This window comes from Homarus americanus, unplaced genomic scaffold, assembly GCF_018991925.1.
Source record: "Homarus americanus isolate GMGI-L3 unplaced genomic scaffold, GMGI_Hamer_2.0 scaffold30108, whole genome shotgun sequence".
Classification (NCBI taxonomy): Eukaryota; Metazoa; Arthropoda; class Malacostraca; order Decapoda; family Nephropidae; genus Homarus; species Homarus americanus.
Window position 1 is genome coordinate 5,530,507 of NW_024748109.1, and position 25,568 is coordinate 5,556,074.

The 25,568-nt window shown below is 43.5% G+C and overlaps 1 protein-coding gene across 11 annotated transcripts in view; it reads left to right on the forward strand.

Moving 5' to 3' along the window:
• Window positions 1-25,568, forward strand: part of LOC121880144 (tumor protein D54-like) — a 97,679-nt gene that overhangs the window by 59,987 nt on the left and 12,124 nt on the right. For all 11 annotated transcript variants that reach the window (XM_042387234.1, XM_042387233.1, XM_042387223.1 and 8 more), the window contains one exon: window positions 25,348-25,498. In XM_042387234.1, the coding sequence (XP_042243168.1) occupies window positions 25,348-25,498 (151 nt within the window). The remainder of the gene's footprint in view (window positions 1-25,347; window positions 25,499-25,568) is intronic.

Genomic DNA, 25,568 nt, shown 5'->3' on the forward strand with positions numbered 1-25,568 from the left:
CCTTACCTGACCTGACCTAACCTAACCTAACCTTACCTGACCTGACCTAACCTAACCTAACCTAACCTAACCTAACCTGACCTGACCTGACCTAACCTAACCTGACCTGACCTAACCTTACCTGACCTAACCTTATCTGACCTGACATGACCTTACCTGACCTGACCTTACCTGACCTTTCTGACCTGACTTGACCTTCTGACCTAACTCAACCCAACCCAAACACATTCGCGAGGTACACCACTGCCCCACACTACAGGAAAACCTATAATTTCATCACCAAACATCCGGTGGCATTGATGGTGACGTGTGGACATGGTTACCGGACAGGCATTATCGAGAGTGACTGTTTGTTATGATCACTCTCATGAACACGTGAATTATACGCCTATACGCCTAATTCCTGCCTGGTATAATTTTTTGTATATATATATAATACTCGTGTTAGGTGTAGAGTTTACGGCAGAGACGAACATTTGAATTACTACCCACTAAAGATTATATCCACACTTTGTTACTCTTAAATCAGCTCAGGTCGTGCAAGGTTATGGCGAGGGGTATTAAGTCGACCATCTGCCCCCAACAATATACTCTCGACTTCCCGAAATACATATCTAACATCCATACGAAACACACGGAAACTTAAACTATTTATGGGGATTATTGAGATCTTAGTAATGTCTGTTGTTAGAATGCAGTAGATGTTCGTTAGTAATCCAGTTCTATTACGGGAGATGACTCAAAGGGCTGGAGGAGAGGTGGAGTTTTATGTGAGAGACTCTTCCTCGGTCACTGTACCAGGCACCATTCACTATATGTATTCATCCATAGGTCTTTCCTGTATATCTATTTTAATGTTATCGTAATACTGTAATACGTAATACAGTTTGTAGTTTTTTTTTGTGTGAGCGGCATCCATGACATAAAAGTTCGTAACTCTTTCAAGTACTGTAGTTAGTTTAGCGTGGTAATAGTTTAATACAGGAACTTCTTTGATATTTCTGGCAAAACTAGGTGCCAAGTTTATCCATTTGCAGATAGTCGAACACTCGATACTTTTTTTAACTCCCCTGTTAGTCTAAATTGCATGTTAATATTTTTGTGCAGTCTTTGTGACACTGATGATATATTGTATACAGAAATTTAATGGGATATAACTTGCCAACTTTCTTCCACATCGTCTTTGTAATTGGCTCTTAGTTATGACATTCATCCTAGGGCTTGAGAAGACCTGTATTTGTACCAAGACTCAGGAAAATCTGTGTCACTTCAAGAGTCATGGCGTACACAAGGGCGATAGGCCGTGGACGTGACAGCATGTGTAGTTCCATAACATTCCCCGAGCTGCTTTGATGATATAGTAAATATAGGTGTCATGGAAATGTTAATATTCGATCAAAATATTATATATAATGTTTATGAAGAAATGAAATGTTACATAAGAGCGTGATTCTGTTTTCTTATCGAAGTAGTTTCTTGTCGAGATCCTCTGATTTCCTGAAGTTTTTTGACTGAGGAATTCCATAAGTTAAGTTCGAGAGTTTTACTGTTCAGCGGAAGAAATTGGTCTTAAAGATGGTCCTTTGGTCGACTTCCTTTGACGCGAAAGATGTTTGTTGGTGTATTACAGTTCATAAGTAATTTAGGAGGTTTCTAGTTCAGTCGAGGGAAGATATATACACTGGCCCAGAGTCTCATCATCAAGCTTCTGGTGGTCTTATTAAAGTATTATAGACGGAAATGAATGCTTAGAACAGATTGGTGTTTTACGAGGCTTTGGGTCACCAGGGATTAGTCTCAAGGGCAGCTGACGATGAGCACTCACAGAACGCATTACTCTCTAACTGGAAGTGGTTTATGACTCACTAAACAGTTACCGATCTTTCTTAGATATGTTTCTCAGTGGGTTTGTGATGGAGGTCTTTGAAAGAGTTGGTTGATCTGCTGGAGGAATTCTCTCCATTCGTGAGGGTTTAGGTCAATCGTGTCCCCGTGTAGGGTTTAAGCGGCAGTGTGTAAGTATCTCTGGCGGGGTGCGGCTAGTGTGGGGGTGGAGTTAGGTCATATTTTCTGCCGATTGGGATTTCAGTAATGAATAAATCTTTAGGCAAGTTCATGGATAAGCTTGTCATGTTTCCTCGGGATCCCAAAACTTGCCACGATCACCGAAAGTTTTTATTTTTTGATAGACCTTAGGACCTACCTGCTCTAATGGTCAGCACCTCTCGCTACAAAATGGAGGGTTTTTATTCCTCAGAAACTTATAAACTGAATACATTTTGGTTTTCTTCCCCATCGAGTATGTGGTCATCAACTTTAAAGATCTGTCAATTTCGCTCGTGTTTCTCGGGTGCCGGAGAGATGGCCGTATAGGAAATGGTGTCTTGTTTTATGAGTAACTTGGCTGCTCCTGTGGTGTGTTCCGTAAAGCAGCGCGCCTCCACGTTCCCTGGTTGACATTTCCCAGCCTACTTTACTTCGGCAGCTCTCATACCAAATGTCTTGTTTTCGGGAATTTCGTATAGCGGAGGAGGAAATTTCGTATGTCAATAAATTGTTTGAACCTGGAGTTTCACCTCTTAGTCTGGTCTGGCTCTGCTGAATAAATAGTTTCTTGACTAAGTGTAAAGTGGAATTTGAGGATCAGTCGTCCACTGTGAGTGATCTTGGTAACAACTCATTATTTCATTGTTGTATATTATGTTAAGTCAACTCTAGACCCACCATTTCAGTGTTAGTCTGTTTATAAATGGATGAAATTTAACTAATATTTATTCTTGTGCAGAAGTTGGATCATAAAATCTATTTGCTAAAAGTAGTCGGCGAAAACATTTCCTTGATTGAGCACCAGGTGTGAGGTGACACGTTCTAGCAGTAACTCGATGCTGTACTGTATGCTGATGCCACCACATAAGTTAGACGAACACCCATGGAACATTTCTGGAAGGTTTGAATAAAATTGATTCTGTACAGCCGGATGATGATGGCTGACCATAGCAATAGTCAACGTGGAATAAAACCAGTCATATAGGCACCGCTAATCACTCGTAATGGCGAAAGACTTCATAAAGTTGATCAAAATCCTTATATGACTCGTCTTTTAATTTCCTTAAACGAAAATCAAACATTGGCAGGTTTATTTTTACTCTCATTTTATTTTATATCGGCTATTATGATCCATAGTTAGTGTTCATAATTCATTGTTTCCTCTTTATTTACAGTGTGTAATATATCAGTTGACATAAAAATTAAATATTGTCAGTCATTACTTTCCTCACTGTTTGTTTACTTTAAGTTGACCAAACATGATGTGTTGACACATTTCTTTCCTCTTAATTACCTCGACCTCGAAGGGGTTTGTGAGGTTTTAGAATGGCTTGGTTTGTGGTGATAATGATGATGATGTTTAGTTAGATTTATGTAGTGTTGGTGGGAGATAAACTTCATTACATTATTAGGGTTGATGAGGAAACTGTGTGGCGCAAAAAAAAAAAAATAAATGTCCCCGTTTATCCTTTGTTTTACACGTAGGATAACTGGACAGTGTGGCGAACAGGGGCGTGAGGTGGTGGTCTGGTCGCTGATGATTGACCCTTGGTGGAATGCGTGAGGCGATCACATGGAGTGAAGTTAGATAATATTACCTCGGGGTTTGTTAGGCCAGTAAACGAAGTGTGTAGCTGTGCCCTGGAGACACCAGAGGTGGCCTCGTGTTGGTGTGAGAAGTTGGGTGATCAAGTGCACGTTTCTGTGATGTGTGGCGGCCACCGAGTGATGAGCTGGCTGGTGGTGCTGAGGGAGAGTGTTGGTGCTGGGGGAGAGTGTTGGTGCTGGGGGGAAGAGTGTTGGTGCTGGGGGAAGAGTGTTGGTGCTGGTGCTGGGGGGAAGAGTGTTGGTGCTGGGGGAGAGTGTTGGTGCTGGGGGAAGAGTGTTGGTGGTGAGTGGGAATGTTTTCGTTAGTGAAGGAGAGTGATGGTGTTGGTGGTGAGGAAGAGCACTATTGTCGAAGGTGAGGGAGTGTTGGGTTTGGTTGGTGAGCGACAATGCTGGGGTTAGTGGTGAGGGTGAACACTGGTGTTGGTAAAGGAATGTGCTGGTGTTGGTGGTGAGGGAAGACATGCAGTATTGAGAGACCAAAGCTGGAGAACCCAAGTGAGTTTCCTGTCAAAGATCAACCCAAGGAATCGCAGCTTGTCCACACACACTGATCATGTGTCCCTACCAGGATCTTTGTGGAGGCCCCGTAAGTGGTAGAATTGCATGGCCACGGTTTTCGTGTGAGAAAACCACAAACCACGCCTCTCTGCCCAATGTGATACACTATTCAGTGACAACTAAAGGTGGCGCTCCGCCACCGACATCCTTGATGCAGGGAACGGTATCGACAGATCACCCACAGACAGGTGCTCGAAACATCAGGAGGAAGAACGTCCTCATTGCCATTGAAGGCAATGATAAACCAGGTAACACTGAGCACACTCTCCTGTATGACTCTCCTGGCACTTAAGAGCAGGGGAGTCATCCTCCCTCTTAATTAACCTAAACTCACAGGTATTCTGAAGGATGCAACGCCTCCAAATCTCGAGATCGAGAAAGACAGTTACATAATGCCGCTTGGTAGCAAAGGCCTGAGGTATCGATGACTCCTGCCTCCTTAATTAAGGCATTAGTGGGTAGATAAATCCTCCACGTTCCAGGAACCAAACTAACCTCACGGTGGCCATCTTCTCAAGCAGTTTACACAGGCATGAATTCAAAGATAAATCAAGGCATTCGAGTGATCCTTCCCTGGCTTAGGAAACGGCAACATCGTTGCCACTTTCCAGCCAGATGGGAGGACATCATCTCATCATATTCTGTTGAGGATATTATGTATGGGGGCTTGAGTTTCATCAAGGATATGGCGGAGCATTGTACATGGAGCATCGTCTGGGCTGGGAGATGTATCGCTTGTATCGCTGTACCAATCTAAGGCGACCTTGAACTCTCGCAGAGTTAGATGAAGGCAGTAAGCGCCTCCCCCCCCCTCCCCCCAACTCTGCACGTCGAAGAAGAGCAGAGAGTGTACCTTCAACCTTGTAGGAGACGCTGGTAATGTCTTTGCAATTTTATTAATTACAATACCCGATTCTGCCACAGTATCCCCCATCCACCTTCAAGACCGGTGAAGGATTGGGTGTAAATTTTCCACCAGTTTTGCAGACTCTCATACCTGGGACAAAGGAGTGTGAGAGTCATTACCCTTCCTACAGACAACACAACCAGCCTTCCTTCCTTCCTTCCTTCCTTCCTTCCTTCCTTCCTTCCTTCCTTCCTTCCTTCCTTCCTTCCTTCCTTCCTTCCAACAACAACATCACAACCACCCTTCCTTCCTACACCAGCAAATTCCTACATAAAAAAACACAATCAGTAAGGAAACTAAGGAGGGAGAGTTCCTTTATAGTTGTAGAATGAACAGGTGGTTGTGTAGTAGAAAGAAAAAAAAAGAAAGGTATTGTTTTTTCACCTTTACAGTGTACTCGTTGTAGTGTTTTGGCTTTGGGAAGGAAGTGTGTGGATATGTTAAGGTTGTAAGGAGGGCGGATGGAGTGGTGTGGTTATAACGTAATGTGGCTTTATTTTGGGTTTAAGGATGGTTGGCTGTCTTGTGGTTCATGGTAAGAATGGATGCCCTATGGTTTTTTAAGAGGGAGAAGTATCGTGGGCTTTGGAAGGAAGTTTGGCTGGCTTGTGAATTCTGGAAGGTGCCTGCGGTGGTTCCTGCCTTGTTGCTTGTGAAGTAAGGCAGGAGGGAGGGGAAGGCTTTCTTATTGTTTTATAAAGAGCGATGAGTATCTTGTTTGTTTGGTGGTGGTGGTGGAAGGATGGTTAATAATGGTGGTGATGGTGATGTGAGGATGGTTAGTAGTTTATAAACCTGTTCACTTAACCCTCACATGAGACGTTATGGAGAAAGCTGCTCATTTGGTCGTACAATAGCGGGGAACTCGGTAAATCTTCTTGTTTTCACTTTAATCTCTGTATATACGAATATCGATCGCTATATGAGCGATTAGTTTCAATCTGGAATAATTTCTGAAGGCAAAGAGCTGAAAATTCGCTCAAGAAAATATGTTGGTGTCGTATAAAAATGAAATAGATCAAACAGTTATAAAGAGATGAACTACGTTCGGCGTCAAGGCGGTCACACATGATTGAGTGAACCACTCGGGTTGATTCCAAGGTTTCGTCCCAAGTTCAGACCACTGGCCATAAAAAATAGGTGGGGAAAACAGATCCTGTGGCGTGACGGACCTGTTGGCTGCTACCATTTTTTTTATTGCGTGGCTGTTTTAATTAGCTGAGAATTGTTTTATTTTCACAGTACTGCAATATCCATCTCACCATGTTCAGAGAAATTAGCGCTGGTACTGTAGGGGTAGTCAGTGGGCAAAAATACGAAGTCAGAGTCACAATGTCATCATGAATGTATATCGTTACTTAGTCGACAATGGGGGTCCGATTCGAGCACTGAGGTCGCCCAGAAAACTGCCGAGACCACGCAAGTGTCGTTAAGCGCGGTGCAGAGAGTGAAGGGATAGGCGTCTGAATATAAACCTCACCTCGTATCATTACCCGCACACAACGTCAAGAAAGTACGTGTACTGAGTAAGCTGGACGATTTAAACAAGGAAAATGTATCAGGAAAGAAATTCTATCATTATACAAGAGAAAGAAGCTCCCGACCTTCAATGCACTCCTCAAGATGGTAAAGGAAAATCCAGAGAAGTTTGAAGGCAGGAGAACCACACTGGAAAGTTGTTCGGGAACTTGGGTGTAGATATAAGAAAATGTCAAGTGTTTGGGCAGTTCTAATGGAGAGAGATGACATAGTGGCGGTGAGGAACAAGTACTGTACCTCAGGTTAATTGAAAATAACAGAAACAATAGCCCTACCGACAGACGCCCAGAGGTGTTTTGGGATGAAACCCGCGTGAACCACTTTACCACAAGCACACAATGAAACACTCGCGTCCACGAACCCTGTAAATTAAAGTTCGTAAATAAACTGTAATGATTTATACCTGAATTATTTGTTACTAAAATGTAAATGTACTATTATTACAATGTATATTAAACATAAACATAGTGATAGAAACCCCAAGGATGAAGAGATAGTGAGAACCGAGATGAGAAGAGTATGACAGTCGAGCTATGTGTCTGAAACATTGAGCGGTCGACCAATGGTAATGGGAACTTGGTAGCTAACTAAATTGACTCCTGTCTTCCCCGTCCATTTACCCCGGTTGTCCTCCAATCATAAACGTCCTTCCGTTCGTCCCAGATGTCTACCTATAGTAAACAGGGTGTAGTGGGTGGCAGAAGGATGGTCAGTAGTGTAGTGGGTGGCAGAAGGATGGTCAGTAGTGTAGTGGGTGGCAGAAGGATGGTCAGTAGTGTAGTGGGTGGCAGAAGGATGGTCAGTAGTGTAGTGGGTGGCAGAAGGATGGTCAGTAGTGTAGTGGGTGGCAGAAGGATGGTCAGTAGTGTAGTGGGTGGCAGAAGGATGGTCAGTAGTGTAGTGGGTGGCAGAAGGATGGTCAGTAGTGTAGTGGGTGGCAGAAGGATGGTCAGTAGTGTAGTGGGTGGCAGAAGGATGGTCAGTAGTGCAGTGGGTGGCAGAAGGACGGCTAGTAATGGAGCGAATTTTTGAAAAAAATGGTATTAGAGAAAGGTGATTGTAGGGTAATGGGTGGTAGAGTAAGGTGTGGCCGTGTAGTGGGAGATGAAAGAAGGTGCCACTGTGTATTGGGTGGTGGAAAATGAGTAGTAATGTAGTGTGGGTGGTTGTATGATGAGGGTGGTAGTGAAGTGGGTGTTGGAGGAAAGGGTGGTAGTGTAGGGGTTGGTAAAGACAGGGAGGGAGGGAGCGTGCATGCGTGGCGGGTGAGGGCGGCGCGGGTCGGCGCCGGTGTAGCCTTAGTGTTGGCTCCCCCAGCAGTCGCGCCTGACGCGCCCTCCGTCGCCAAGCCGCTGCGTCGCCCATCATCACCAGCAATGGATAAGGTCTCCGATATGTGAGTACCTTTCCTTGTTACTCCTTCACACAACCCCTTCACTGATATCCGTTCCTCGCTACATAAAGTGATCCTTAGTATTTATTTAGAGGTGAGAGTCGCGCTCTAAAATATCAAAACGAAAATTTCCATTAATTTTTGAAAAATTTTCACCTTTTCACGAGGGCTTTTAAATTTACAAATCTGCGTTTGCCTTACAGAGAATAGTTATCTCTTATATACATGAGAAGGCAACTCAATACATGTACTGACGAAAGGTAACTGGCTCAATCGCTCCCTTCGCTTAGTTCTCCGCCACTAGATCGAATTGGAGTCACCTCGGCCCAAGAGATCAATAGCAGTGCTCGAGCCGCCTCCTCCTCCTCCTCTCGGCCACCACACTTCCCCAGGCGCCCCCATCTACCCGGGTCTCTAGTCTTGTCCCCCCTCCCACTCGTGACCCATTGTCTCTACACTTGTTCAAGCCTACGCTGCCAACCTCTCCATCCCTCGCACCACACTACCACTCACACCTGTCTTAACATTCATTCCAACATTGTTCCTGCCATCTCTCATCAACACCTCCACCACCTTGTTTTACTTGATTCTGTGACGTATATATTGTTTGTGTGTACAGTTGATTAGCTTCCCTAAGAGAGTAATTTACGAGACTTGCTTATCTACTGATCACCACCTCGACCCCTTCCTTCCCTCCCCATTATCCTGCATCACTTCAACACCCTTCACCTGTAGGCCACCCACCATGACCTACTACCACGTCCCAGTCCCGGCCCATAGTTTTACCATCACTACCACGAACCACCCCACTAAAACCTTATCATAACCACCAACCACCCAACCATAGCTTTGCCATCACGACCAAGGAACCACCCCACCACAACCACCCAACCATAGCTTTACCACCACAACCACCCAACCATAGCTTTGCCATCACAACCACCCAACCATAGCTTTGCCACCACAACCAAGGAACCACCCCACCACAACCACTCAACTATAGCTTTACCACCACAACCACCCAACCTTAGCTTTGCATATCACAACCACCCAACCATAGCTTTGCCACCACAACCAAGGAACCACCCCACCACAACCACCCAACCATAGCTTTACCACCACAACCACTCCAACCATAGCTTTGCCATCACAACCACTCCAACCATAGCTTTACACCACAACCAAGGAACCACCCCACCACAACCACCAACCATAGCTTTACCAATTAATAACCACCTTAACCTTAGCTTTGCCATCACAACCACCCAACCATAGCTTTGCCACCACAAACTGGGCGAACCACCCCCACCACAAATCCACCAACCATAGCTTTACCACCAACCACCCAACCATAGCTTTGCCACCACAACCATGAACCAATTCCCCACCACAACCACCAACCATAGCTTTACTTCACCACAACCACCCAACCATAGCTTTTACCACCACAACCACTCCAACCATAGCTTTTAAATTACTAAACTAATTCAACCATAGCTTTGCCACCACAACCAATTCAACCATAGCTTTGCCACCACAACCAAGGAAACCACCCCACCACAACCACCCAACCATAGCCTTACCACCACAACCACCCAACCATAGCTTTGCCACCACAACCACCCAACCATAGCTTCGCCACCACAACCACCCAACCATAGCTTTACCCACCACAACCACTCCAACCATAGCTTTACCACCACAACCACCCAACCATAGCCTTTACCACCACAACCACCCAACCATAGCTTTACCTTCCACCACAACCACCAACCATAGCTTCTTTTACCACCACAACCACCCAACCTTAACTTCTTGCCACCAGCCAACCAAGGAACCAATTCCCACCACAACCACCCAACCATAGCTTTCTTTACCACCACAACCACCCAACCATAGCTTTACCACCACAACCACCAACCATAGCTTTACCACCACAACCATGAACCACCCCAATTGTCAAATCAATTCAACCATAGCTTTTACCACCACAACCACTCCAACCTTAGCTTTTTACCACCACAACCAATCTAACCATATAGCTTTTACCCACCACAACCACCCAACCATAGCTTTTACCACCACAACCACCAACCATAGCTTACTCAATTACAACCAAGAACCACCCCACCACAACCACCAACCATAGTTTTACTCAATTACAACCAATTCCCAACCATAGCTTTGCCACTACCAACCATGAACCAATTCCCACCCACAACCACCCAACCATAAGCCTTTACCACCACAACCACACTCCAACCATAGCTTTGCTGTTCACAACCAAGGAACCACCCCACCACAACCACTCCAACCATAGCCTACCACCACAACCACCCAACCATAGCTTTGCCACCACAACCAAGGAACCACCCACCACAACCACTCCAACCATAGCTTTGCCACCACAACCACCCAACCATAGCTTTACAATTACAACCACCCAACCATAGCTTTACCAATTACAACCACCCAACCATAGCTTTGCCACAACCAAGGAACCACCCCACCACAAATCCACCAACTATACCTTACCACCACAACCACCCAACCATAGCTTGCCACCACAACCAAGGAAACCACCCCACCACAACCACCCAACCATAGCTTTTACCACCACAACCACCCAACCATAGCTTTGCCACCACAACCAAGGAACCAATTTCACCATGTTCAATTCAACCATAGCCTTATTACCACAACCACCCAACCATAGCCTTACTACCACAACCACCAAATCCATAGCTTACTCACCACAACCACCCAACCATAGCTTTTACCACCACAACCACCCAACCATAGCCTTACCACCACAAATCCACCCAACCATAGCTTTACCACCACAACCACCCAACCATAGCTTTACCACCACAACCAATTCTACCACAACCACCACCACCACTCAACCATAGCTTTACCACCACAAATCATGAACCAATTCCCCACCACAACCACCCAACCATAGCTTTACCACCACAACCACCCAACCTTAGCTTTTTACCACCACAACCAATTCACAACCATAGCTTACCACAACAAACAATCTTTTCAACCATAGCTTTTTACTAAACACAACCACCCAACCATAGCTTACTCACCACAACCACCCAACCATAGCTTCTTTACCATCACCACCACCCTACCACAACCACCACCACCCTACCACAACCAATTCAACCATAGCTTTTACCACCACCACAACCCTACCACCATAACACTACTACCACTAACACGTTCGCCACCATCCCGTGCCTGTACCAAATCCACACATTACCACCACCACCCCACCACACCTCCTACCACCATCAACCACTCCCACCACCACCAGCTAACCACCCAACCACACCTTATACTACCACCACCAGCTGTAACCGCACGCTTGCTACTCACCACCAGCTAACCACCCAACCACACACTACACCATCAACCACCCAACCACACACACTTACTACTCATCATCAACCACCCAACTACACACACTACCACCATCAACCACCCCACCACACACTCAACTTACCACCATCAACCAATTCCCTTCTCCATTTCCCCTGCCAACCACCCCCCACCAACCACCCTACTGCTTAACTACTATAACCAACCAATTCCCCACTTATTATTCCACCACACTCTTTTATCAATACCATAAACCACCACACCACAGTACCACCACCACCTCGTTACCACATCATCATCACCACCACCACTACCTCCACCTGCAGTCATCCTGTAAGACACCACCACTAGTCATCCTAAGACACCACCACCACCAGTCATCATCCTAAGACACCACCACCAGTCATCCCAAGACACCACCACCACCAGTCATCCCAAGACACCACCACCAGTCATCCCAAGACACCACCACCACCACCAGTCATCCCAAGACACCACCACCAGTCATCCCAAGACACCACCAATTTCAGTCATCCCAAGACACCACCACCAGTCATCCCAAGACACCACCACCACCACCAGTCATCATCCCAAGACACCACCACTCAGTCATCCCAAGACACCACCACACCAGTCATCCCAAGACACCACCACCAGTCATCCTAAGACACCACCACCACCAGTCATCCCAAGACACCACCACCACCACCAGTCATCCTAAGACACCACCACCACCAGTCATCCCAAGACACCACCCTCCCCACCAGTCATCCTGAGACACCACCCCCACCAGTCATCCCAAAGACACCACCACTCTCACCAGTCATCCCAAGACACCACCACCCCCCCACCAGTCATCCCAAGACACCACCACCACCAGTCATCCCAAGACACCACCACCAGTCATCCCAAGACACCACCACCACCAGTCATCCTAAGACACCACTCACCAGTCATCCTAAGACACCACTCACCACCACCAGTCATCCCAAGACACCACTCACCAGTCATCCCAAGACACCACCACCACCACTAGTCATCCTAAGACACCACCACCAGTCATCCTAAGACACCACCACCAGTCATCCCAAGACACCACCCACCAGTCATCCTAAGACACCACCACCACCAGTCATCCCAAGACACCACCACTCACCACCAGTCATCCCAAGACACCACCACTCAATTAGTCATCCCAAGACACCACCACCCCCACCAGTCATCCTAAGACACCACCACCCCCCACCAGTCATCCAAGACACCACACCCCACCAGTCATCCAAGACACCACCACCACCAGCCATCCGTAAGACACCACCACCCCCCACCAGTCATCCTAAGACACCACCACCACCACCAGTCATCCTAAGACACCACCACCAGTCATCCCAAGACACCTCACTCACCTCACCTTCAGTCATCCCAAGACACCACTCACCAGTCATCCCTAAGACACCACCATACACTAGTCATCCTAAGACACCACTCACTAGTCATCCCAAAGACACCACCACCACCAGTCATCCCAAGACACCACCACCAGTCATCCCAAGACACCACCACCACCAGTCATCCTGTAAGACACCACCACCCCCACCAGTCATCCCAAGACACCACCACCACCACCAGTCATCCCAAGACACCCCCACCAGTCATCCCAAGACACCACCACCAGTCATCCTAAGACACCCCCCACCAGTCATCCTAAGACACCCCCCACCAGTCATCCCCCAAGCCACCACCAATTCCCTACCTGAATAATCCTAAGACACCACCACCCCCACCAGTCATCCCAAGACACCACCACACCCCCACCAGTCATCCCAAGACACCACCAATTAGTCATCCCAAGACACCCCCACCAGTCATCCCAAGACACCCCCACCAGTCATCCCAAGACACCCCCACCAGTCAGTCATCCTAAGACACCACCACCAGTCATCCCACACACCACCACCCCACCAGTCATCCCATGAGCCACCACCACCAGTCATCCTAAGACACCACTCACCAGTCATCCCAAGACACCCCACCAGTCATCCCCAAGACACCCCCACCAGTCATCCCAAGACACTCCCCACCAGTCATCCCAAGACACCCCCACCGTCATCCCAAGACACCCCCACCAGTCATCCCAAGACACCCCCACCAGTCATCCCAAGACACCACCACCACCAGTCATCCCAAGACACCCCCACCAGTCATCCCAAGACACCCCCACCAGTCATCCCAAGACACCACCACCACCCTACACAATTTCGTTAGGTTAGGTTAGATGGAGCCGTTCCCTCGCTCTCCTGAACATGACATTTCCTGGTTATTTGTGTCACTCCGGATACAGTAATAATGACAATTGTCCTGACATTATAAAAAAAAATTCTGGCATAGTAAGTTTAACCATACCTACTGTGCCAGACAACCTAACCTAACCTTGTTTAGGGTGAGACAGAGTAAGACCAGCATTCCTTTGAAATGCTCACGAAATGCAACGTATGGTCAATGACGCTCAAAAGAAGGGGCCCTTTTAGCAGAGACCAGGTTGTTATAAGACTTGGAAGGAGATTGATAATATTTGATTTACTGTAGGCTACTGCTATGGCTCTTAGACTCAAGTTATTACTGCTACAGGAACTTGTATTAATTAAAATAATATTTTTTTACTTGTTTCAGTGTATTTTGAACATAGTAATTTTTCAAATAAATCTGATAAAGCTCATAAATCTAATTTAAATACAAAATCTCGTTTATTTTTATTAAGAAAAATCAACAATGCTAAATAGTATGGATTGGTGAGCTGTTCTCGCATTCCCATCTTGCTTGGCAACCTTGTTGCACCAACACACTTTATGAGCTCTTGGCATACCTCAGTAGTGGATACCAAGCAGTAGACTCGACTTGGATCCAGCCCCAGTCACGTTGGGAAGGCTCTTCAGGAGCACCAGTGATGTCTTGATCCCTATTATCTCCAGCCTGGAGAGTAGCACGTTGTAAGAGCTACTTCAGTGCCCCCAATTTATGCCTCTGCCCATTGTTGTAAATAGATGCTTCCTTGCTGCATCAACGTTTTCCTCTTCAGTTCTGTCATACAGCAGGAAAACATGTTGCTCAAGTTGTGGAACATATCATCACTAATATCTTGTGGTCTTTCAGACAGTAGTACCCGTGTCTTAAGATTTGCTCTTATATTTCTCAGTTTCCTTGCTATCTCATGAGTTGCAATGTTCCTCACATTCTTACCTGTACCATAAACCACCCACACTTGTAATGCTGGGAAATACTGAACAACATATTCTGCCAATACAACCGCATCAGTGTGGATTGTAACTGCACGGTGGCCTGATTGATATAAATGTGCCACAGGAACAAAAATTCTTGTATCTGCTTCTTCACGTATGCCAAGAATGTGAACAGTTGGTTTTTTGTCAGTAACCTCAATAATCCTGATCAACTGTGTGGTAACACGTCGAACACTTGACCCTCTTTGCTTCGTGCTGTTAACTTGTGCTTCGTGTTGTTAACTTGTGCTTCGTGCTGTAAACTTGTGCTTCGTGCTGTTAACTTGTGCTTCGTGCTGTTAACTTGTGCTTCGTGCTGTTAACTTGTGCTTCGTGCTGTAAACTTGTGCTTCGTGCTGTTAACTTGTACTTCGTGCTGTTAACTTGTGCTTCGTGTTGTTAACTTGTGCTTCGTGCTGTTAACTTGTGCTTCGTGTTGTTAACTTGTGCTTCGTGCTGTTAACTTGTGCTTCGTGTTGTTAACTTGTGCTTCTTGTGCTTCGTGCTGTTAACTTGTACTTCGTGCTGTTACTTGTGCTTCGTGTTGTTAACTGTGCTTCGTGCTGTTAACTTGTGCTTCGTGCTGTTAACTTGTGCTTCGTGTTGTTAACTTGTGCTTCGTGCTGTTAACTTGTGCGCTTCGTGCTGTAAACTTGTGCTTCGTGCTGTAAACTTGTGCTTCGTGCTGTAAACTTGTGTGCTGTTAACTTGTGTTGTGCTGTTAACTTGTGCTTCGTGTTGTTAACTTGTGCTTCGTGCTGTAAACTTGTGCTTCGTGCTGTAAACTTGTGCTTCGTGCTGTAAACTTGTGCTTCGTGCTGTTAACTTGTGCTTCGTGTTGTTAACTTGTGCTTCGTGCTGTAAACTTGTGCTTCGTGCTGTAAACTTATGCTTCGTGCTGTAAACTTGTGCTTCGTGCTGTAAACTTGTGCTTCGTGCTGTTAACTTGTGCTTCGTGTTGTTAACTTGTGCTTCGTGTTGTTAACTTGTGACTGTTGTGTAGATACTGACCCCATGCAATATCTTCTCTTGTGCCAGGTTGAAGTTGCTGTATGAGATACTGCCTGGTGATATTGTTGGCACAATCATCATGCCTTATCCATCGTCTAGTCTTGACAACTGTAATGTTTAATTACCAAAGTCATTAAAATTATTTAAATTGTTGGCAGTTGTTCTAAAGAACTCAAATTGTCCTTGGTAGAATCGTCTGGGCACACCAGATTCCCTCAGTCTGTGGGTAGAAGTGGTGGTGTTGCACTCCTGTCCTTTCTAGCTACAAGTTTATATATTGTCTTGAACTATTGTCACCGGAGAATTAAATCTTGAAGCAAGAACAAAATTAAACTGACGTGGCATGAAGGAACACGCGTGCACAGTCAGCCAATTAGATGTCACGTCACGAGTCACCCAAGTGACAGTAAACAGAACGCGTGTCCCGTATGTTTTGGCAAGTGCCGAGATTGTTTCTCGATTTCGATATTCACCAAAGTTGTCCACTTATGCGAAATTTCAAATTATTGAATGCCGATACAGGAGGTTTGGTGTACACAGTGTTCTATCTTGGAAAAAAAAAGTAAGTGTTATGCTGGCAACTATACTGGATATTTGAAGCTTAACATGTCAATATTTCAGCTTGGGTCCACACATCTATGTAGTTTCGGCTACCTATGTGATAAATGCCGTACTTTTTACTTAACGTGCAAGAGTCTTTGACTAATTGTAACCAGTCAACTGCACTATAATATCCGTCGTCCAGTATAAGAGTAAAAAATTCTTCCGTTATTCTAATGATAGAGACAACCAAAGTCTTTATTATATAGGAGGTATTTACGGTTGGACATTGATAATAATACTGTTCTACTAGGAGGTAAGGTATTTGAAATAGGTGCATTTTACAAATTCCTGACTTGTTATATTTGTGTGTGTGTGTGTGTGTGTGTGTGTGTGTGTGTGTGTGTGTGTGTGTGTGTGTGTGTGTGTGTGTGTGTGTGTGTGTGTGTGTGTGTGTGTGTGTGTGTGTGTGTGTGTGTGTGTGTGTGTGTGTGTGTGTGTGTGTAGGTAGGTGTGTGTGTGTGTGTGTGTGTGTGTGTGTGTGTGTGTGTGTGTTTTAGGTCTAGGACAACTTTAGAAGATTTTATAATAACTCATTTATTCATCTGATAAATTAGTTACTGTAGGTCTAAACAGTATCGTCTTGAGTTGTCTCGGAATGAACTACGTTTTGGAGTAAGAACGAGTATTGTGGGGTAAAGGTACAAGTGATCCTAGCAACGTAAGCACGTAACTACGAGTGATTTTTCTTGTTAGTGTTCACCATATCGACACTTATGATTCACCATATCCACACTTATGATTCACCATATCGACACTTCTGATTCACCATATCCACACTTATGATTCACCATATCGACACTCCTGATTCACCATATCGACACTCCTGATTCACCATATCGACACTCCTGATTCACCATATCGACACTTCTGATTCACCATATCGACACTCCTGATTCACCATATCGACACTCCTGATTCACCATATCGACACTCCTGATTCACCATATCGACACTCCTGATTCACCATATCGACACTCCTGATTCACCATATCGACACTTCTGATTCACCATATCGACACTCCTGATTCACCATATCGACACTTCTGATTCACCATATCGACACTCCTGATTCACCATATCGACACTCCTGATTCACCATATCGACACTCCTGATTCACCATATAGACACTCCTGATTCACCATATAGACACTCCTGATTCACCATATAGACACTCCTGATTCACCATATCGACACTCCTGATTCACCATATCGACACTCCTGATTCACCATATCGACACTTCTGATTCACCATATCGACACTCCTGATTCACCATATCGACACTTCTGAATACAGTGACCCAAGCCAGAATACTGCACTCCTCTGCTAATCCTCACCCCAATTGTTTACCAGCGAACAGCGTATAGGCTGCCTTACTCTATACTCAGTTCGCTCTTAGGGAACTAGTGTATCAGTGATTTACTCTTCTTTGATAAACCACTTGTCTTGTATATAAAGTTACACTAGAAAAAGGCTGTCCGTAAGTTTGTCTTAAGTTGTGGCAGGTTTTGTGATAAATTGCTCTTAAAATATTCGATTTAGTTATTAAAATTGGCTTGTGCCACCAGTTGTGTTACCTGCGTTATTGCTTGTCATACTGTGTTATTAATTGATTTGACTTTTACTTTGTAGTGTTGTGTTGGAGATAGACTGTAGTAGAGGCATGACTTATCTAATGGCGACTTAACGACACCAGTTACCTAAAAAAAAATACCCCACAAAAACACATGAACCTCACAATGGCAGGGCAGTGAGGCTTCTCTCTATAATAACGCCCTTATTCAGTGTAAGATTACTTAATCCATTACATAATTACAGCCACTACTCATTGTTGGTTCATTCATATATACACTTTCTCTGAGAAGCGTTGATACTGGACCGACTAATCTTACTAGCGTGCTGTGGCTGAGTACTGTATATGCCTCATGGCGGGGAATATTATGTGGGCGCGTGTTTTGTATGGCTTCCTTGGCACCACTCTCCACCTGAGTCTTATGATCCCATTGCTTACCATCGTTCCTCCTCCCCCCCCCCTCCTTTTTAACTTGCATTCTTTGTTTATTTTTTGTTTTTCGTGGACATGTGGATCAGTTTTCACCAGACCAGCACATTTGATCTCGTCTCTATGTACATTAGGTTAGGGTAGACTGGGTGGTGATACTCAACTGACACCTGCCTCTCCTCTCTCTCTCTCTCTCCTCATATACACCAATACTTACCATTGCCTTACCCTCCCAGCAGTTAATTGGGGGATAATGTTATGTTTTAAGAGTACTCATGAGATAACATGGAGAAACGGGGGTGGACGTGTGATGACCTACACCTTCAGTTTCCAGCATTCTGTATGGCGATGCTACTTTGTGTCATCTCGTCTGTTATAATTAGTAACTTGAAGTACTTGATGGGTTGAATGGTCTTTGTAGTTAAGTGTAGGTCGTGCTCTTACTTTTATAAGTATTAATATGGCCAATCGTGTAACGGTTCAGCTTAAATAATATGGCCAATTGTGTAACAGTTCAGCTTCAATAACATGGCCTCTTAAACTATAGGTGTTCAGTATCCAAACTCCAATAATTCTTTCGTCAACAATGTTCGTCTTTATCAATATATTTTTTATTTATCATTTCCCAGCTTGTCAGCTAGCCTTTTGGGTGATCGGTCTCTTCTGTTACCTCAGCTTACTAGCCGTTTGGTTTGTCGGTCTTCTGTTACCTCAGCTTACTAGTCGTTTGGGTGGTCGGTCTCTTATGTTACCTAAGCTTACTAGCCTTTTGGGTGATCGGTCTCTTCTGTTACCTAAGCTTACTAGCCGTTTGGGTGGTCGGTCTCTTCTGTTACCTAAGCTTACTAGCCGTTTGGGTGGTCGGTCTCTTCTGTTACCTAAGCTTACTAGCCGTTTGGGTGGTCGGTCTCTTCTGTTACCTAAGCTTACTAGCTTTGGGTGGTCGGTCTCTTCTGTTACCTAGCTTACTAGCCGTTTGGGTGGTCGGTCTCTTCTGTTACCTCAGCTTACTAGCCGTTTGGGTGGTCGGTCTCTTCTGTTACCTCAGCTTACTAGCCGTTTGGGTGGTCGGTCTCTTCTGTTACCTCAGCTTACTAGCCGTTTGGGTGGTCGGTCTCTTCTGTTACCTCAGCTTACTAGCCGTTTGGTCGGTCTTCTGTTACCTCAGCTTACTAGCCGTTTGGGTGGTCGGTCTCTTTGTTACCTCAGCTTACTAGCCGTTTGGGTGGTCGGTCTCTTCTGTTACCTCAGCTTACTAGCCGTTTGGTTTGTCGTCTTCTGTTACCTAAGCTTACTAGCCGTTTGGGTGGTCGGTCTCTTCTGTTACCTCAGCTTACTAGTCGTTTGGGTGATCGGTCTCTTCTGTTACCTAAGCTTACTAGCCGTTTGGGTGGTCGGTCTCTTCTGTTACCTAAGCTTACTAGCCGTTTGGGTGATCGGTCTCTTCTGTTACCTAAGCTTACTAGCCGTTTGGGTGGTCGGTCTCTTCTGTTACCTAAGCTTACTAGCCGTTTGGGTGGTCGGTCTCTTCTGTTACCTCAGCTTACTAGCCGTTTGGGTGGTCGGTCTCTTCTGTTACCTAAGCTTACTAGCCGTTTGGGTGGTCGGTCTCTTCTGTTACCTCAGCTTACTAGCCGTTTGGGTGATCGGTCTTTCTGTTACCTCAGCTTACTAGTCGTTTGGGTGATCGGTCTCTTCTGTTACCTCAGCTTACTAGCCGTTTGGGTGATCGGTCTCTTCTGTTACCTCAGCTTACTAGCCGTTTGGGTGATCGGTCTCTTCTGTTACCTCAGCTTACTAGCCGTTTGGGTGGTCGGTCTCTGTTGCATTGCTATGGTCTTCATTATCCAGTGTTAATACAGGTTGAAACAAGAGTACTGCACCTGGAGAAAATTTGCCTTGTTTGGTTGGGTCACAATCTGAGAGAGACGCACACTACAATGGCTGTCCACACATTCTATGGAAAAGAGTTTATCTTACATTCAGAATTATGTAAACGACTTATGTCCTGACGAATGAGCATTGAAACTCCTACATAGGCATACTGTACATTTTGAAGCATTGGTTGCTTACAATTTGAGTCGTTTGTACTGCACATTGGCATGCAGTTAGAGGCATTGGCACAGTATGTACTATCCACTATAGGACTAAAGTCTTGGACAGCCGCACGGAGTCTACACTAGTAACCTCAGGCAGTGAGGAAAAGTTATTAACCGGTACAGTACTCTTAACCACATGTGATTTTTTTGAAGAAGTAATTTTTTTAACTTATTGTGTTTATATCATATCATAGATTTAACTATGATACTACTCAATACCAGAGGTCACTAGTGCGTCTGTCCACCACTTGAGTCCCAGAGTGTACATTGGTATATATTTTGAAGCATTAGTTATGTAGTTGTTCGCTATTTACGGTAACACTTTTGAAGATAGAGTTAAAATTTTGCATGTAGTTAAGCATGTATTCGAGAAGTGTCACAGAGGTGGATTTTATTTATTATTATTATTTTTTTTTTTGGGGTTCATTTAACGGCTCCCCACCGTCAAAGGCGAAATCTCCTCATTGAAAATATGTACCTTTTTATCTGCTCTTTGCGCGGTCACGTTTTTTAATATAGGAAGCTGAAATTTGATATGCTCATGAATATTGCCTCGAGAATGTCTACGAACGTCAATTTTGGTGCCGACCCTCACCTACAAGTGAGCCCCCAGTGCACGACCAAGTAGGGTTGTTTCATGCACGTGCACTTACTTTTGGGGAGGCTGAACCCATTCTGGTTAACTTTACTTCGTCAAAAACACACCCGGGCAACGTCGGTTACCCCAGCTTGTGTCCTATCTACTAACTTTCTAGATTATTAGGTATAGGTAGAATCTGTTGTCACTAAAAACAAAAACTCGGTTTCTTCAGTTGTTTTACGGACACACTAGAAGATGACTTCTGCCTCCTCCCCTCACAGCCACCCGATCCACCCACTTCAAAACTAATTCCTCTGTGACTCAGTCACTAGGAATAATCTTATATTCCATCACCAAATGAGCTGTTGTTCTCCTTGGTCCACATCCTCTTACACATAACATGAAAGTGCTGATCCTTGGAGAGGAAAATGTATACAAAATTATTATCATCACCATCATCATCATCACCATCATTAAGGCTTTACGGCCATTTTCCGCGCTTCCCTGGGTTCGCGGCGATTACCTGATGGCAGTTTTCTATACTCCACGGCCTCTTGTAGCCTCCCTTGGCAGTTTCTTAACTTTAGTGTTATTTCTTACATTATCTCCCCCTGTCATTCACGGCCAGGCCCCTGGTCCCCCATTATCCTCATTTAGACTCCTTCATCTCTTAACCCTATTAAATAGGTCTTATCCATTCTCTCTCCTTACCACCCCAGCCTGCCTCTAAACAAAACTTAGTCAATACTCTCAATGCTCAGCTGTCATCTTAGCTATTAACAGGGCCTCCCGTCTTTCAGGTCACATTACACACACTTACCTCACCATTCTCATTTCAGTTCTCTCAAGCCTAAGTATGTCATCCTCTATAGTCTATACAGTAACTACCCTTGTTTCATTGTCCTACAACATTATACTTCTCAAGCCAGTTGCATACATTTTGTTATTCACGTGAAGGGGGTCATCTTGCCGCCCATAAAGGCAGCTACTCCCTAAACTTCTTCCAGCCACCATCTGACTCATCACCCTCACCACCACTAATTATATCACCCAGGTAACTGTACAGTACAATGTTCAGTTTCTCAAGCCTTGCTAAGATCACTGGTTTATATATGATTACTGTACAGGAGATTTAAACTGAGCAACTTCCTGCAGTCTGCCATCTACTCCATGCACTGCACGTCTAGCACTGAACTAACTCATTAGAAATGATTTAGGACCAAAGTTTATGTTTGACGAAGAAATTATAAAAAGGCCAGTCATGATAGCACTTACCTCTGTATTATCCGTGGGAGACCCAAGATAAAATTTACTTTCTCATTCTCTTAGACAGTTTTTTTTTTTTTTTTTTACAATTATTCAAGACATTTCCATAACTTTATATAACTTATACTATCCATATTTTTTTGCAGAATTTACATTGACTTAACACCCTGTGTATATGTATTGTAGTATAATATAGATTACATAATATAGCTATTATATGTATGTATCTATATAGGGTACATATTTAAAAGATAAAGGATGACCAAGTATTGACAGTAAAACAAATATAATTATCGAACTTATATCGTCAATGACTTTTCCCTTTTTTTAACTTTAATTGATGTAGTTGTGTTTTAAGGTCAGATATTATCTTTAGCATGTAAATGTCAAAGCTGTTCCAATAGTTAATTTGAAATGCAATGACGCTATGAATATTCTGAATCATTACGAGAGACATTTGGAACCGAGTTATAATCGCACATTTGAGCTCTAATAATCAACCACTCTCCCATTTCCGGATTATATATCAATTACCCTGATGCTTTTGATAAGCTATTAACACAAAAAAAATATGGAAAATTATTTATTTTTCCTATCTTTTTTATTGATTCTTTAAAAAAATGTTTTGTTTTTGAATGGTATATAATTAATCAGCCCGCCTCCACTCTCTTCGTTTTCTCTTATAACTACATAAATTATACAGTATTCAGCATCTCATACATCCAGTTTATATTACTCCTCTCACACTATTAAGGTTTCCTGTGGATCTCCATAGAGCCAAAAATTTTAAGTGTGAATTTTCCTTAGTATTATTTTCACTTGACTTCGATCCTGTGCATCGTTTTTTTTTCAGTATTTACAATAGTCTACGCCCTAGTGTGGGATCAAAGAAAACCCCCTAGACTCAGGGGTTTTCTTTGATCCCACACTATTCTGGCCCAATGCTCCTTCCTTATTTGGTGAAATCGATTATTTGCCACATATGTTGGTGAGTACGATTTGTTTTTACTTCACGTTATAAAAATAGGGTAGATGTTGGTCAGGAGTTCCTTACTTGGCGAGTCGAAGAATTTTGCAAGTTCAGTTTGTTAGTGACGAGATTACATGTGTCAGTAATATTGATCGGTTTGGTTTATTGTTTTTTTGTTGTTAGAAATTGAAAGTTTGACATATCAACGTTTAGCAGTTTGTTACTTGGTGAAATTGAAGGGGGGAATATATCAATTTAAAGGTATGGAAAGTGATACGTACAGAATGATACAGGCGTTAGAGAAACTTAAGAATAGACTGGAGTGTGTGTACAGTATACGAAAAGAGGTTTTGTTTTCCCTGAGATCAGCAGTATGGCACGGTTCTTATTTCTGTAACAAATAAGGAAATCTTGGATATTTGTTTCACTTACAGGAACGTGTGATACATATGACGCCTTAAGTAAGTGTGACCTCTGTTTTTTCTGGGAAATTTCTTTGGCATTAATGACTTTAATTTCAATAATTCTAATTTAAATATCAATATTGATTTTGTTTATTTAGTATTTCTAGAAATACCAATAATTTAATTTATAATCTTGCTTTTATTTGAATAATATATTTTGTTTATTCCAAGATTAATTAATGATGAACGTTTACTAGTAGAGTATTGTTTCACAGCGTTGATTAGCTTGACGTTTGCTTCACAGTAACTTCGTGGAATCTTCGTTCGTTTATTCCACTTATTGTTAAAGTAGAACTAAGCATGACATTATTCATGACAATCATTAATTCGACTTTGTGTATTTACAGTATGTATGTAATGTACTCCGTTATTTTCCCCATTGTTTAAGACACGAAAATGAAAGAAAAAATAATATGATGGATAAATAAATACCGTAGTTAAGTGGGAGAATGTGGCGTGGCAGACACTGCATTTGACCTTTCTTCTCCATCTATAAAGTTAAGTGCCCATTGACAGCTGATTGGACTGGGTGTTTCCCGGGATCAAACTAGCTACTCTTAGGGCAGGAGGTGATTGCTGTATCCCCCCTCCAAAAAAAATAATAATAATAATAAAATAATAATAAAAAATAAAATAAAATAAATAAAATGATCGTTAAAAAATGTGCATTGTCATAGTTCGTTTGTTTATTTTACGACTTTAATATTTATGTATTTAAAAAAAGTTTTAACCGGGTGCATGTACAATTCATTGGTTTAAAATGGTTTTAAGCGTAATATAAAGGATAATGGTGAAACTCTTCTCAACGTGAATTATATTGGGTTTGGGCTCATCGTGTGAATAGGCCAGGTGGCGTAGTTACTATGTTTAGTGATGTACAGTGAAGTTACGGAGAATTATTATTTTTTTCATTTGCATTACGTACTACAGCCAACATGCTTATGACAAAATAGATCTTACAGTATTTTTATTCGCTACTACTGTACCAGTAAAATATCCACTGCCAATTTTTTTTCAAGTACTGTACTGTACAGTACAGTACAGTACATTTATCCGGTAATAAACTTGGTTCATACAGTATTTACAAAATGCTAGTGAAGACTTTGACAATTCAACACGGTAACTCAGTACAGTATAATGTATTGTTGCCTAAACAAGCTTAGTTGGTTTGCTACAAAGAATTTTTATGTAACAGTTGTCACATTAATCTACCAAATGAGTGAATAACTGACACGCTCGGGCGCATACTTTTTTTTTTAATCGACATCGCCACTCGTTTGGGTATCAATGCGGTAACAATTGCTTATAATTATTTTTATAAATAATATTATATATCGCTTGCTTAAACCTCAACCCATCGTATAATATCACTATGTTTATTTATTGTACTAACGAGCCCCCTGGCACACCAGGCCCAGGCATAGGGGAGGCCTCATGACAGTTCCAAAATTTTGCAACGAAATGCATATCCAGTATATTGTCTGTAATAAGGAATGTCAGTACAAAGACGAGACTGTTCAACAAGCTGAGAAAATTACTAATTATGTGGCCCATATAGTAGTGTTCAGCTGTAAAATGGTAATTAATTTTAGGGTTAATCACCAGCTTACTAACAATAGACTTGTTTACAGGTATCAAAAGACGGCCGGGGCCATGAGTGCCGTTGGAGAAAAGACGTCTTCACTCTTTGGTGGCATTGGCGCCAAGTTCGGCCAGCTCAAAGAGACTCCCACATTCAAGTCTTTTGAGGAACGTGTAGGAGGTGTATATTCTGCCGCCAGGGTAAGTTCAAAACCTTTCTGTCCTCTTCTTTCTCTTTACCATTACTAATAATTCTTGTATCCTACTAGAG